A 16,000-nucleotide genomic window follows, 5' to 3' on the forward strand; every position below is an offset into this window, starting at 1 on the left:
GGAATCTGTTAGTAGATCTACATTCATAAATCTGTTTGCACCAGAGGTCAAATCTATGGCAGACTGCACTTAAATTAAACTACAAACTGTCCATAGACAGAATTGGCTTGTACGGCCACAGCAGCAAAACTAGCAGCAACAGCTGTGCTAACACAACTTCTTTCACAATCTCTCTCTCACTCTCTGCTGGGGATGTAACTCACTGATTCAACACCTCCTCTGATGATTTTTCGCCATCAGATTTGTGCATTTCTTACTGATATACAGGATTTTGTGATTTAGGGCCACAGCAGCTGCACTCGTACATCTTCCTATGCACTGTGAAACATTCCCATCATCCCTCGATGTTTCATGCAGGCGCTGAGGTCGTCAGCCAGATATATATATATATATTAGTGAGTAACAGCAGCTCAAACATTCAGAGGAGTTCAAGCCATCCGTGTGACAAATTTGGATTTGTTATTAAGGTCCATTTGTATTATTTTCTCTTTGATATTTGAATTGATAAATATAAGAACACAGTGAACATTTGATATATGAGGACACATTGAATGGCTAAACTGTCATCGAAACAGTCTTGGAGGTCAGACATGAAGGGGCATCATGAAAACATCAGCGGTCCTCTCGTTCATCGATTCACTTTAGTTTGGTGGTCTTGATTTGACTCAATTTATCATCCCATTCTGACAACAGTCAAACATTAACAGCTGCATTTTTTCCTTTCCCCCTTTTTTCCTCTGGCTCTACATGGAAACAACACTGCCATGGTTGCGCTTTATGAATAATGATCAATGAAAGCAAACATAAAACAACAAAACTGTCAGTCCAGGCTTGTTTGAGCCTTAGTTTGACAACATCTATGGTTGCTATTGCCATAAGTCATTCATAAAACTTCCACTTCATATCCTTTGCAAAACCTGTTGTTGATGTGTTTGGTTGGTTGTTTGTTTTTGAGTGTCATACCCTCTTAAGTTGTTGTTTGATGAGGAAACAAGGGCATGTCGGAGTGCGTGTGAGTGGAAAGGCCCTCTTATAAGCAGCATGTAGAGAAGAATGGTTTCCCAGCAGGCCCCCTGGGTGTCACAGGGGGTACAAAGCTCAGCCAATGGACCGGTGGCGGACTCCTTTGTTGTTCTCCTGGGCATCGGGGTCTCGACATGCACAGTCTTCTCGAATGTCACATGACATCGGAAATGGAATCACCTGGCACAGACAAAATATCAAGTTTGAGTTGAGTTGAGTTCAAGAGCTTGAGATGAGCACATCTGTCATAATACAACACTGTCATGATGACAGAAGGTGTTTTATTAATTAAATTCCAGAGATTCTGATCCAAGAGTGGCTTTAAAGTGATAGTTCACCAAAAAATAACATGTTTGTCATCATTTATGACTTTCTTTCTTCTATGGAACATAAAATATATTTTGAAGAATGTTTGGTCTAAACAACATTGGTCCCCATTGACAGTGTTATTATTTTGTGTGTGTGTTCCACAAGTCACACTAGTTTTGAACTACATGAGAATGAACTAATTAGCTGTATTTACAACCAAAGCATCTTCTACATTCCAAAGCATTCTTTTCCAATTGAAAGCGTGCACCATCATTAAAATCTCTGATCACAATATTTTTCAAAAAGAATTATATAAATAATCTGTAAATGAGTAGATGGAAATGTCATCAAGGACTACAAACAGTTCAAAGAACAAAAACAATGGAAACAAACTTATGTTTGTTTCAAACATAAAATGAAAACGGTAACAAATTTCCTTACATTTGACCTTGGTTGATACTGTTGTGAGATGTGCTATCTATTAAACATCAGTCATCATTATTCTTGCAGTTTTGGCAAATTAGATACAGTGAAAGCTGAGTGCATGCGAGTGTTTAATGATTTGTAGCTGAACAAAGCACAATGTGTTTTCATTCTATGAAGAACATTGCTATCCTTTTATTTAGTTCTAAATGTTCTAAATTTGGGGAAAAGAGGATGCGGAACACTGGAGCTGGAGCATACTGTTTTTGGGCAGAATTTTTTTTTCTGTTTGTCAGAGAGAACACCCCATGTGTCAAAAAACGTCTAAGGAATAGAACTCATTTTTGAGAATCTGATCCAAACCTGAGCTTCTATTTTACATGAACCAACATCAATGTATGCTCATCTCAGCTTGTTTTTACCTTGCTGTCAAACAGAAAGTGCAGTCTTTTTATTCCCTGTTAGCTATATGTCAGATCAATGTGAGCGCACTGGGATCGTGCGAGCGCAGAGTGAAAAAAGAGAAAATGCTAGAGCATATATGCGTACAGAGGAACAAGGGATCTCTTGTGTTCGGAGCACTGAGGGAAGGAATGCCCTCTCATTGCCCCTGTGAAATACACAGGCCTTTCCTTTTGGTGTCCCCATCCACTGTAGGGGATTTTCCCAACTGTAAATCTAGTCCATTCATAGTGCCCACAAACTCTGGCTGACAACATTCCCTCCATTGCCACACTCCACATTACAACCAACCAACACTTATCCAGTTGTTAAGTGTGCGTGTGTATGTGTCTTCAAAATGTTTTTGTTGCCCTTCGCCATCCCTGAATTGTTTCCAGGGAAAACAAACAAAACACTGCAAAACAAAAATCTTTCGTGAAAATACTGTGCACCAACACTACAGTGCAAACGCAAAACGTAGTCACTGAACATTTAATCAGAATTGAGTTATAGCTGAAATCACATGTCTTACAGTAGACCAGAGGATGCCAAGGAGCAGGGTTATTATAGTTAACTAAAACTAAAACTAATATATATATATAAAAAATGATGTAGACTTCTTTTAATAAAAACAAAAACTAATACGAATTGGCACAAAAAACAAAACTACATTATTACAATTCTAACTAAAATGAAAATGAAATGGAAAATATAAACTAATTCAATATATATATAAAGATACTAAAATAAGACAGCAAGGACCTTAAAATATGAATTCTTATCGAGGGAACCCCTTCATAAAAAAGAATGGCAGCTCTATATTTTCATTTATAAGAGAAGTATTCCGCATGACATTATTGAGAAAACAACATTATAATAATTTTTTTTTTATATATAATATTATAAAAAAACAAGAAGAAGCTTTTACAGTATATTTTCATTGTACTAAATTCAAAATGAGTAATTAAAATATTTATTCATATGTTCTTAAACGCATTTCATTTTACTTGAACATTGTTTTAAACTATTTTTCTTTTTACACTATTTCTAAAATAGAAATATTAAACAAAAAGAATATTAAGTCCACAAAAAAAATATAATAGCACACCTCAACAAACTGCACACATCATTTAAAATCAGTGCAGGATGCAGATGTTTAATACTGAAGGTATCAGAGTACAAATTTGTCCAGCTAGAGTTACTATGTTGTTTGCTTCCAAATAAATGACTTCTAAACTGACGTTAGGTGACGCCAATGCAAGCAAACTTACTTTTAATGTTCAGTTCATGCCCCTGAGACTATGACATCTGGATAGTATAAATATCAGCATTTCACGAGAGTCAGACAAACTCTGACATAAGCTTGAAAGAAGTGAGGTTGAGAAGTCTGCAGGAAGCTTTTGACAGTAAGCTGAGCTGTCAGTGCACTTTTACTTCAGCAAACCTTGCAACCGCTGAATGTTCTCACAACATCTGACCTTTTCTGTATTGATGTCATTGGGACGGTAGTAGAGGTACTGTGATTCCTCCAGTAGCCTCAGTAGGAATAAAAGCAGATTTGAGCCATCGCCCACAACGATGAAAGGAGACTCATTCAAAACTTATATTTTTGTTTGTTTGGTCACACAAACATGCCGGGTTGTACAACCATGAAGTTCAGTGGTTCTCAACTAATTTTGCTTCAAAATGAAAATTTTAGCCTGAATATTAATAATTTTCTCAAAAATGTCATGTCCCCCGGAATATTTTGTTGTATGAATATCTGAACATGCAATATATCAAAGGAAAGAACAGACCTTCTGCTTTAAAAAAAAAAAAAAAAAATTATTCTGGCTTCATGTCTTTTTTCTCAACACTTGAATGTGGGTAAGTTTCATAAAAAAAGCAACATTTTGAACAAAAAGCTGAGAAAATCACGTTTTTGTCAAAGACTACGTCTGGATCGGATTCAGAACTATGATCAAAACATAGATGGAGTAGATCAAGTCCATCAACACCCCCAGAGCTTGCACAGTTCTATAGCTCGTCCTAGGTCAACATTTCATTCAGTAACATTCGGCAGTTTTGATTTATATGCTGTTTAATGTTGATAATCACTTTATTTTACATAATATGCATATGATTACACATGATATCGCTTGTTTCTGCGACCTCTGCACGTGTTTTAATCAAGAGATTCAGTAGTCTTTCAGAAGATGTGTAATAGTGCACCCTACCGCATAACAGTGAAAACACAGAAAGCCGGAAAATTCCGTCAGTGCTACCGAAATAGTTTGAGACACAAATGAAAACAGAAAATGGCCTTAAAGGGATAGTTCACCCAAAAATAAAAAATGTGTCATCATTTACTCTACTCACTCTCATGTTGTTCCAAACCTTTATGAGTTTCTTTTTTCTGTTGAACATAAAATAATATATTTGGTAACCAGACAGTTGACAGTAACCATTGACTTCCATAGCATTTTTTTCCTTCTATGGAACTCAATGGGTGCTGTCAACTGTCTGGTTACCAAATATCTTCTTTGGAAGATACTTGAGGAGCAAGCTGAGGGTGGGTAAGTAATGACAAAATTTTTGGGTGAACTATCCCTTTAAAATCAAACACTGAAATATATTCCTATTCAACTGGACATTGACTTTATAGTTAGAGTGTTTGGTTTATAAATGTCTTCTCTGCACAAACAAAGCATTTTTAGCAAGTTAATGTAGTCTGCACTTGGGGTTTGCGACCCACCAGTTCAGATCCTACAACTGACCTACACTGAAAAAAACAATAAGTCAAAATTACTTAATTTTTCTTTGGCAAGTTTTTTCACGAATACTTTAAGTAAATTCCACACGCATATTTTTAAAGTAAATTTCACATATGGGATTAAGTAAACTCTACTTAACTAAGTTAAGTGAAAGTAACAAAGCAAATAAGTAATTTTAACTTGGCTAGTAAAAGGCTGAGTAATATCTATTTAGTTGAAGTTTCATTTGCAATACATTTCACTCAAACTATATAACATTGAATTAAACCACACTTTTAAAGTATATGCTTTACTTAGAAACATCTAAGTAAATAATGCAAATGATATTGTGTGAGACACCATATCTAAATTTCAAAAGTTCCACGTTAAGTGAACGCAGAGACCTCAATACTTTGTAGACAATACACAATGATGGTAACATTTGATGGATCGTTTTTGTGTTTGAATGTGTCAACTCCAAATGTCACAAAATGGCAAGTTACTAATCAAAAGCAATGATAAAACAGTATAAATACATCTGGAAAACAGTGAAAAATCAACCTCATTAATTATTCAAGGCCCAGTGCATGATGGGAACACCAGTATCAAAAAAGTTGAGTAATTTTACTTAATTTTATAATGTTGATATTTACGCTTTCATTTCTACACGCTTGAATTGAGTACTAAGATAGAATTTACTTCGTTTTTTTCATTCTTGCCTGAACTAACTTTTTCATGTAAATTACATCGTTTTTTTCTGTAGTATTTACTTCACCACAAAATCATTTTTATCAGTGTACAACAATTTTCCCAAAATTCCATTTCCATATTGCTCATCTGTGCCCTTTACACAATGTAAGGCAATGTAGTTTCATGCATAGGGTGCAATTTCGCAGTTAAGTTTAGGATTTACGTATATTGGGGCATGCATTAGATCTGCGTTCAACAGAAATCTGGAGAACTTTGGTAGAAAATTGTTTAGCGTCTCCACTAAACACATCAACTGGGAGCAAATTTAGTTCTCCTGTCATGACCTCACCTCTAAAATGGAAGACCTCATCATTACAAGGCACGGATTCAAATCCTGGTCATCCTCAAGTCCAACAAACTAATAGGATGCTTTGTGTCAATGTTGCTTTTCTGTCTGCTTGTAGCACGTCAGAGGCCCGGGTTAGTTTTTCCTAATTGCTCTGTGGAGCTTGTGAGGGCAGTTATCCTCTATTGATGATGAATTAGGGAGGAAAAGACATTGGCTGACAACAGCTCTGACAAATACAAGCAATGTATACTAGTTATTGGAACACTGGATTGAAAAACACACAGTCCTTCCAAAAAAACAATGAAAACAGCCCACCAAAGCCCCCCGAAAATGACACAAGTACACAGAATTCCAGTGGAAGCGTCTCAGTAAGCATACCAAATGTTTTTGTTTTCTAAATCCAATGAACCACCAAAAGGTGGAAGGATTTAAAACATCATTACCGTGCTGTCTGTTATGACCTGATATGCCCCAGATCTACAGATCTTCTTTCAGGTCATTGTGCAAGATGATATCTTTGTGGCCTCCACACAAAATAAAACCAAAATACAGGTATATGCCAAAGAAGGAAATAAAAAGTATATTTTTATTAGTATACTAAAAGTGTAAAAAGTGTAACTTTAGCACAGAATAGCCTAAACAAGGCTTATTGCTTTGAATATACAGTATTTATTGAAAGGTTGAAATATTCATCTTAAAACGCTACTGACCAGTCCTACCTTAGCAACTGTAACCATCTGCTATTTTCTCAGACAAGCTTAACTTAGCTCTTTTCTAATGTACGCTATTGTTAAAAATGTGGGGGTTGGTAAGATATGTTAATGTTTTTGAAAGAAGTCTCTTACGCTCACCAAGGCTGCATTTATTTGATAAAAAAAATACAGTAAAAACAGGAATATTGTGAAATTTAAATAACTGTTTTAATATTTTTAAAAATGTAATTAATTCCTGTATAGGCCAATCTGAATTTTCAGTAACAATTACCCCAGTATTTAGTGTCACACGATCCTTCAGAAATTATTCTGATATGCAAATTTTCTGCTTAAGAAACATTTCTTATCATGATCAATGTTGAAAAAGTCTCAGGTTACGACTGAAACCCTGGTTCCCTGAAAAGGGAATGAGACGCTGTGGGAACGCCTCTGCGTGATTATGTCTTGAAGCACGTGTGCAATCAGTCCAATGGCGTTGGTAATGTCACGAAGGAAAACTCCTGAAAGCAAAGCTTTAGAAGCGACCATACTCCTGGTGGAGTATAGCAATAGGTGAAGGCAGACCGGCTGACTCATAAGCAAGTGAGACAGCCTCGACTACCCACTTACTCATCCTCTGCTTAGATGCTGGGCACCCTTTCCTGGGTGACCCAAAACAGATGAATAACTGGTCTGACTTACGCCACAGGGAAGCTCTGAGGACACAAGCCTTTAAAGCCCTGACTGGGCACAGCATATTAACTTTCTCCTGGTCTGAAGTTTGAAAGGGTGGAGGACAGAAGGCCTGCAGTACAATGGGTCCCGGAATTTTATTAACATAACCCGGCCTAGGGTGAAGAAAGGCTTTCACCATGCCCGGTTCAAATTCCAGGCACGAAGGGGCTACCGACAGGGCCTGTAGGTCTCCAATTCTCTTAAGAGACGAGATAGCAAGAAGGAAGACCGTCTTTAAGGGTGAGGAACTTTTCTGGAACCTCTTCAATAGGCTCAAAGGGAGCAACAGCAAGGCCTTCCAACACGATGGCCAGATCCCATGGTGGTGCTCTCTTGCGCTGGGCAGGTCTCAGTCTCAACATGCCACAGAGGAAACAAGTAACCAGTGGGTCTCCCCCTAAAGTTACACAACACAAAGGAGTGTGGTAAGCAGCTATGGTCACCATATACACCTTCAAGGTGGAGGGGGATAACCCTGCTGAGAAACGCTGCTGCAGGAACTCCAGCACTGTACCAACAGGGCAGTTAAATGGGTCCAGCCGGCGTTCTTCGCACCATAAAGTGAACACTCTCCACTTCAGCGCATACAGTTTCCTTGTGGAGGGAGCTCTGGATTGAAGTATGGTCTCAACAACCTTGGTTAAGAGACCTGAATCTATGAGCTGAGGGGGCTCCCCTTAGGGGCCAGGCCCACAGTTTCCATAACTCCAGATGAGGGTGAAAGATTGTGCCCCCTTCTTGGGACAACAGGTCCCTCCTGACCGGAATCTTGAAAGGAGAGCCATCAAGGAGAGACACAAGGTCCGAGAACCATATTGGGCCAGCCAGAACGGGGCTACTAGCAGAAGACGGGCCCTCTCCAGAACTCCCGGGAGCAGCGTGATCGGGGAAATGCATACAGACGTAGCCTCGGCCACGTCAGTACCATAGCTGGATGCATGAGGGAGAACCACAGTGGACAGTGTGTCTCCTCTAGAGATGCAAACAGATCTACAGTACCTCTGCTCGACCAAACCAGGTGTCAGCGCTAGCTACCTCGCTTTCATCAATGTCTCTAAGCAGGTCAGCCTGATATGCCTAAATGACAGACCTGGTATGTAGATATGCCACAGCCTGACCTGCTAACGAATACGTTTTACCTGATTTAACTGATTGGGATCATGCTAGGGAGCCTGTCATCTTCAAGTATTGTAAAAAAGAGCCAATGGACATTGGTGTGCGTGATTCGCATCACACGCCCCGCCCTGCAGCGCGGGTATAAATACGGAAGTGGATGCACGCACCAGTTGTCTTTCACTTCGGAGCCAATCGGCCTCGATGTCTCTGAAGAGTACTGTTGTTTACAACGAGCAAGTGTGTCTGTGTTCTTCTAGGAAGACTCTTCCAGGCTGGTGGTTCTATAGCGCGAGTACAGCGGTGGATCGCGAGTTTTGAGCTCTCAACTGCTGTTTTAACAGCATCAAATTTCTGGGTTGTTGATGGCTGGTTAGAGGGCGGAAAAGTGAGTGCTTCACTGTTTCAGTTCACTGTTCAGTGTTGCCACGGTCAATCCCCTGTGTGCTCCGGCACTGGTGATGGTCCTTTTGGATGGGGGCCCCTCGTCTCCCCTCTAAGGCCTGTGAGTTCTCGTCCGTTCTGACGGGCAGAGCTTTCAAAGCCTGTGGGAAAACCGCCTCCTCTTGCATGCCATGGCGCTGCTACAGGTCTATCAGGCCAGGGCACTCATGGACATGCACGAGGGCAGCGCAGACCGTGCGCTCATAGGTGAGCTCCGCATCGCATTCGACCTCGCCCTCTGGGGCAGGAGTGTCGTGGCGTGCACGATCAGTCTGGCGATGTCCACCTTAGTGGCCCAGGAGCGCCAGCGTTGGCTCAGCCTGGGTGATATGGCGGATGCGGACAAGGCTCGGTTCCTGGTCTCCCCAACTTCCCAGGTTGGGCTGATCGGCGACGCGGTGGAGAGCTGCGCCCAACAGTTCTCTGCTGCCCAAGCACAGACGGAGGACTTCCGGCACATCCTGCCCCTGCGGTTTGCTGCTGCCCACCGCCCACCGGTGGCAGTTCCTCCGCCTGCTCGTCGCCGAGGGTGTCCCCCTGCTGCCGCTTCCAGGCCTCAGCATGGAGCCGGCCAAAGTAGGGGCGCCCAGCCCGCTCTAGGCGCTGCCAAGCCAGGTGGCAAGCGACAGCGAAAGCGTTCCTGAGCGGGCCACTCAGGGATGGAGGAAGTTGCTCTTGGAGTTGGTCCGATCCACTCCCTTCCCCCGGTGGAGGGCCGGGTGGAGATTTTGTTGTGTGTGTGTGTGACTGTTCCGCCACCGGCGTCCAAAAACAGCGGAGCCGGCGGTACCCACACTTCAAAGAAAGAGTATCCTCTGTTCCTGATTTCAAAGAGGGCCAGACTGGCACTGTGTGAGCCTTTCACCCCCTCAGCTACTTCTTGTATCGCCAGCCGGCAGTTGGGTGTGGTTTGAGGACCCGGTCACGCCTTCTCACGCACTCTCTACCGCCATGAACAGACAGGTAAGAGTCACACTTGTGCTGCCATGTGTGCGGTCATCACTTCCTACTGGCGAAGGTTGCGATCAAGCCATTCCTCCAGCCGATATGAAGATAGGCTTCTAAGTGAGGCCTGTTCTTCATTGTACTCAAACTATAGTGAGTTAGACCATCAGGGATCTGTGTGCTTGATTTGGGCCCTTTTTCAAGCCTCCGTTCAAGTTACTACACAGTATGCATTACTAAAGCTCATCCCTATGAATGGTCTGCAGAGTGGGACCTGAAGGATGCGTACTTCAGATATCCACTCCTCCATAAACACGGGCCGTCCTGTGTCTTGCGTTGAGGGGTCGAAGTCTCAGTACAAGTCCCTCCCTTCGAGTGCTACATAACCAGTTGGGTCTTCAGGTCAAATGGAGAAGAGTGACTCGTCTACAGACTGAGGACCTTTTTTCCAGTACAGAGGTGGACTTGGTTTACATGTTTCTCAAATGGAATGTGTCCGGTCTGTGCTTAAAGGTGAGAAAGGGTCCCACTGAATAAACTTCAGAGGCTCCTGGGGTATACGTGAGACGCAGTCACATATAAACGGTTTCCTCCATATGATGACCGCTTCAGCACTGACTTCATGACCAAGTCCCTAGGTGGCCGTGGCAGAGCAGCACACTCCGTGTATTAACAACACCTGGTATGCTGCCAAATTCTAAGCAGTGTTCAGACCTTTTGGTTCTCCGGGCTAATCGCTCCTAGAACAGAAGTGTCTACAAAACACTAGCTCAGGGGACATGTATAACGGGCGTGCAGTAAGGAGGGCTTGGGCATACCTCACACTGCATTGGCATTCAATTGCCTCGAGTTGTTAGCAGTTTCCTTGCTTGATGCCGCTGCTCAGCAAGATGCACTGCCCAGTACAGCGACCGTTGCTCATACGCTTCCCTCGCATGTCACAACTCGCCCACCACTTCCTCATATGGAGTCATAAGCTTCTGAGGTCGCTTCTTCCACTTTAAATTCCAGCCTGCTCAATTGTGCCGCCCATGTGGCCTCACGACAGCCTGTTGCCAAAGAGAGTGGAGACTCCATCCCCAGGCGTTCCAGCTGTCCTACGCAAAATGCGTGAATTCCCCAGTGAGCCCTCTTGCACATCACTGTGTTAAGTCAGGTAAGAAGGAGCAGGTTCTTTTAGTTGCCCCGTAATGGCCCAACTAGGACCTCGTTCCCTAGACAGCCTTCCTGACTCATTCCTTTGAGACTTCTCAGGGATGGGGCACCGTTGGCACCCGCACCGAACCTGAGAAATCCAGCTATCTACCTCTGAAAGAACGTAGATACTATTACTTCTGCGAGAGCTCCCTCTAAAAAATTAGGCTTGCTTACGATCTGAAGTAGAACCTGTTCGTTGTTGGTGTTCTTCTCACAAGAAGACACCCGAGAGTGTTCATTCACTTCTGTGCTTCCTTCCTGCAGAAGATGGGTCGAAGTGTGGCTGTTCCGCTCCACCCTCAAAATGATGTTGCCCTTAAAGCACATCAGGATGCGGTTGAGACATAGGAAGTACAACTTGATCGTCAGGTTCCTGAGCGGTGCAAGGAGATGAAATCTTCCTTGCGCCCTCTCTATACCTTCTTGGGATCTATCTCCAGTGCTACTGCAATCTGAGACCTCCCCTGACCACTACAGGTAGTTGAGTTAAAAATCTGTTTTTAAAGAAACAGTTCTCCTGCTTGCTTGCTCAATCAAGAAGGTAGGGGACCTGCACATATTTTCGGTCAACGAATCGTGCCTGGGTTCGGGCCGGCTAACTCTCACTAATGTGAGACCCCGGCCTGGATATGTGCCCAAGGTTCCTACCTCTCCCTTAAAACAGGACCAGGTGGTAAGCCTGCAAGCGCTACCCCCAAAGGAGGCAGACCCAGCCCTGACTTTTCTCTGTTCCTCCCGCCTTGCGGTTATTCAGGACAGAATGCAAAGTCACAGGACCTTTCCAGCTCTCGTCTGTTTCGGGAACCAGCAGAAGGGAAGGCGGTTTCCATGCAGAGGTTGGCCCACTAAAAGATTAGTGTTGCCATCATCTTGGTGAAATTCCCAGGGTGCACCGTGCCCACCTGGGTAGTGAGCGCCTCCAAAAAGAGAGTGTAGCACCTTACTGGGCGTTGACATGAGTGCCTCAGACCAGCTGTGGGCTGGGCGACACCAGCACATTCGCTAAGAAATTAGCCAATGTGTCGAGCCGGTTGCTTCCGTGGGCTCCCTTTACACGAAGCCAGCTCCACCTTAGCTGTTTGTAGTGTCGGCTTGCTGCGCCATTCCCCTCCTTTGGACTGGATAAGTGCGCCTTTTTGCTCCAGTTGAGTTCCCTCTTCGAACCCTGTTGAGTTCCTCCTCACCCCGTCGGTGTTGGACGTGGCGGAGCGTCCGATGCTAGACCTATCACTTGTATGCTTGTGTAACTTGTGTTAGGTGGGGCCCATATGTTGTGATACCTACGGCGATCCCAAATGTGTATTCTTCCATGGTTTTGACTTCCTGCGGCGAGGCTGTGTCTTCCCTTGGCAGAGCCTGCTCTGCCGTCACTGACTGGTTGCGCTCCCCCCTGTTTTAGGCTGGAGCCACTTCAGTGACATACTATATGTTGAACTACCCGCTAAGTTCGCTCAGTCCATATGTGTATTCTCCACATATTACCTCCTTCGGGCAGGATGTGGCTTCCGCAGCGTATGCCTTCCAACGAAAGGTACGTTTTCCCAGTGGAACTCTGGAACAGCAGTGACTTCCTGGCCTAAGCCCTGTCCTATTCCAATTGGGAAGACCAGGAGGCTTGTCTAGGCGCTGAAAGGTGGCAGCACTAGTGGTGTCTTAGTAGGGATCCCATTCAGTCCCCCAGCCACTATTGCTGTACCACCACTGACGGGGCCCGCTCAGCTCCTCAATGAAAAACAACTGGTGCGTGCATCCACTTCTGTATTTATACCCGCGCTGCTGGGCGGGGCGTGTGATGCGATTCACGCACGCCAATGTCCATTGGCTCGTTTTTACAATACTCAAAGATGACAGGCTCCCTAGCGTGATCCCAATCAGTCGACACGTCGACTATGTCTCCATTCCCTCTTTCAGGGACATGTTACATACGTAACCGAGACGTTCATGCTAATTCAAATATGTGTCACCTTTATTGCCAAATGAATACGGAGAATATCTGTACGAACTCTTACTTTTGCTCCAAGGGAAAGGAATGTAATTAACGTCTTTCCTTTTATGTAATGATCGAGATCATTGAAGTGTTAATAGTAATTAGTTCACAGTACCATAGTGAATGTATTGTAGAAACGTTAGGAACAGTTCTGTGTACTTACAGTAATAACTTTTGAATGAGTCTTTTCTCTTTTCAGTTGACTGTGAGAAGTGTTTGTCTCAATTCTGATTTTCAATTGCTATATCATGTTACTTGCGTAGTTTCTTTGAAAAAATAAATAAAAATACAGGTAAAATGCTTTTTAATGTCACAATTCATTTATGCTCACATAAGAAAAATATCCAATCATGACGCTCCATAAAAATGATGATTCTACAATCGATGGTATCTCAGTGAAAGAGACTGTAAGGTATCTGGGTATTTATTTAACAAAAGTTTTTGCAGCTAGACAACAGTTTAGTTTTTCTGGTATAGGATCAAAAACCAAAAACAAAGCATCTTTAACCTTTGGCTTCAAAGAGACCTTTCCCTTTATGGGAGGGTTATTTTGTCCAAAGCAGAAGGGTTATCTTGTTTTGTATATCCTTCTCTTTCTCTTTTTGTTAATGACTCTACTGCTAAAGGAATTAACAAAAAAAATTCTAGACTTCATATGGAAAAACACACTTCATAAACTCAAAAAAAAAAAAAAAAAATAGAGAAAAAAACAGTCCTTTCAAATAGTCAGAACGAAGGTGGACCTAAAGTGTTCAACTTTAGACTGTATCATATCTTCACAAAAATAGGTGGCCATACCTTTATATTAAAATGTTATTACTTACCTAATAGATTGCTTAAATGTCATCAGCAGGCTCTTCTTGCCTGGAAGTTACTGTATGTTACACAATCTTTCACCACATAAAACCATTCTATGGAAAACAACTCAGATATAATAATTACAAATACATCTATTTTTCTCTCTACAGGTTTAACAGGAATATAACAGGAATTCTTAACAATTTTGATAAATCTGGTAAAATGTTGTCTTATGAAAATTGAATGTTTGTTCATAATTTCCCCTTACACTTTAAAGAATATAATGCAGTGCTCAAAGCAGTTCCTTCTAGTCTAAGTAAATTAGTAAAATATCATTTAATTTTTGTAAGAGTGACACCAAAGAACCTGATTTTATCTTAGATGGAATAGGTAAATTGAAAAAAAAAAATTACTAATCAGCATATTCAACAAATTCTTCAGAATAAAAAATACACTGTTCCTAAAAGCAAATTTTACTGGGCATCTCTTATTGAGTTTATAGACTGGAAAGAAGCCTGGTTGTTACCTCATAAGTATTGCATAAGATGAAAGAAGTTTATTTTAATATCTTAGATAAAATATATCCTGTGAATGATGCTGTGGCAAAATATATGGATGTTGACCATTCTTGCTCATTTTGTGGGAATAAGGATGAAACACTGATCCATTAAATTTTTCTATGTGAAAAGATTTCATATAGGTAAGCACCTTGATTCTTCCAGATCCTTTCAATTAAAAGATATAATCTGTTACTATAAAGTTACAACTAATACTCCAATGAATTATATTGCTTACATTGTTAATTTTGTATTTTGTTTGGAATTTTTTATTCATAAGCAAAAACTCTCGCAGTCTACTTTTTCACATTTTTTAATAAAAGAAAACCTCTTAGGTTGTTTAAAATGAGAAAAGTGACAGATCCTTGACATATTATAATAATGTTTGGTTATACCACTGATGCATAAGTTATTTTTTTTTACTTTACATGAAAATACAACAATAATAATAATAATAATAATAATAAAAGAAAAATATCCAATCAATTTGTACCATTTCATAAATACATTTGACTGAAAATCAAGCTATTAACAAATCTCTGAAAAGCGGAGTTAGTTAGTTGTCTGAGTTAGCGACAGTAGCCAAGAGAGGTGGAGCTTAGTGCAGGGTCATCTGGATGGATGTGATAGCCATCAGATAATGAAAGAATTTACATTATTATCCCCTAAAGCTCTTTAAAATGACATGACAAAGACGAAAATTATACATTTATTGGCTCTTTAAATACAAAAATTACACCGGGTAGAAGCACTTACCCAGTGGAGCAGCAATTTAGTCAATTATTTGCTTTTGGCAGCTACCTTTCAGAATTCATACAAGAATATTGAAAACGTTTCTTTTGTTCTCAACTTACAAAGAAGCTGAAACTCCTTTTTTACAGCCCCTTATTAACACAATTCAGGATTGACAATGTATTGGTCAGCAGCTCAGTCTACAAGATGAGGATGAGCAGTTTGTTTTATTATTTGCTTGGGTAATCCTCTGGCGTGACAAAGCAAACGGCCCCCTGAATTTATACGTTTCTATATGATTTACAGCTGTATTTAAATGTCAAGAGTCCAGTTCCAACTGCCGTTTCTAGACCTTTCACAACAAGTTGTGTATTCTGCCGGGAAATGCGTCATCACACTTGCCAATTTTTTTTTTTTTTGGCACTGTGCGTGGGTACAGCGATCCAGAGTTCGCTGTTGTAACTTTGGAGAAGTTACTTCATTCTTTGTCTGTCAAAAGAGAAGTTCACTTTCTCTGGCAGCCAGGAAAACTTGCTCAAGGAAAAAGCAAGGGAGGATCAAGTGAAAGAGGATGACAAGTTCATTGGAAAAAGAACAGTACACAAGCATGCAGAAAAAGTCTTTCTAGGGCTATTTACCACCCTTGAGATTAAACTTACGAATCTTTGTCTTTGTTGGAAAGTGAGGTGAACGTCCATATGGAAATGCTATATGCAACCGTTTGTTGCCATGGCTTTGGAAAAACACCCAAACATATATGTGCGTGCTTCACGTGTCTACAATGCATTGTGGATAGGGTTCACAGAGTTTCTCTCACTTGTGTGGGTGTCCTT

At 41.5% G+C, this 16,000-nt stretch overlaps 1 protein-coding gene across 1 annotated transcript in view; it reads right to left on the bottom strand.

Moving 5' to 3' along the window:
* Window positions 1-445: 445 nt before the first annotated feature.
* The window catches only part of pappab (pregnancy-associated plasma protein A, pappalysin 1b), a gene marked incomplete at its 5' end in the record, with an annotated part of 107,818 nt that continues 92,263 nt past the window's right edge, over window positions 446-16,000 (bottom strand). The window contains one exon of the mRNA XM_084413222.1: window positions 446-1,203. Coding sequence (XP_084269348.1) covers window positions 1,099-1,203 — 105 coding nt within the window. The 3' untranslated portion in view covers window positions 446-1,098. The remainder of the gene's footprint in view (window positions 1,204-16,000) is intronic.

Source organism: Rutilus rutilus (assembly GCF_951802725.1).
Source record: "Rutilus rutilus genome assembly, chromosome: 7".
NCBI lineage: Eukaryota > Metazoa > Chordata > Actinopteri > Cypriniformes > Leuciscidae > Rutilus > Rutilus rutilus.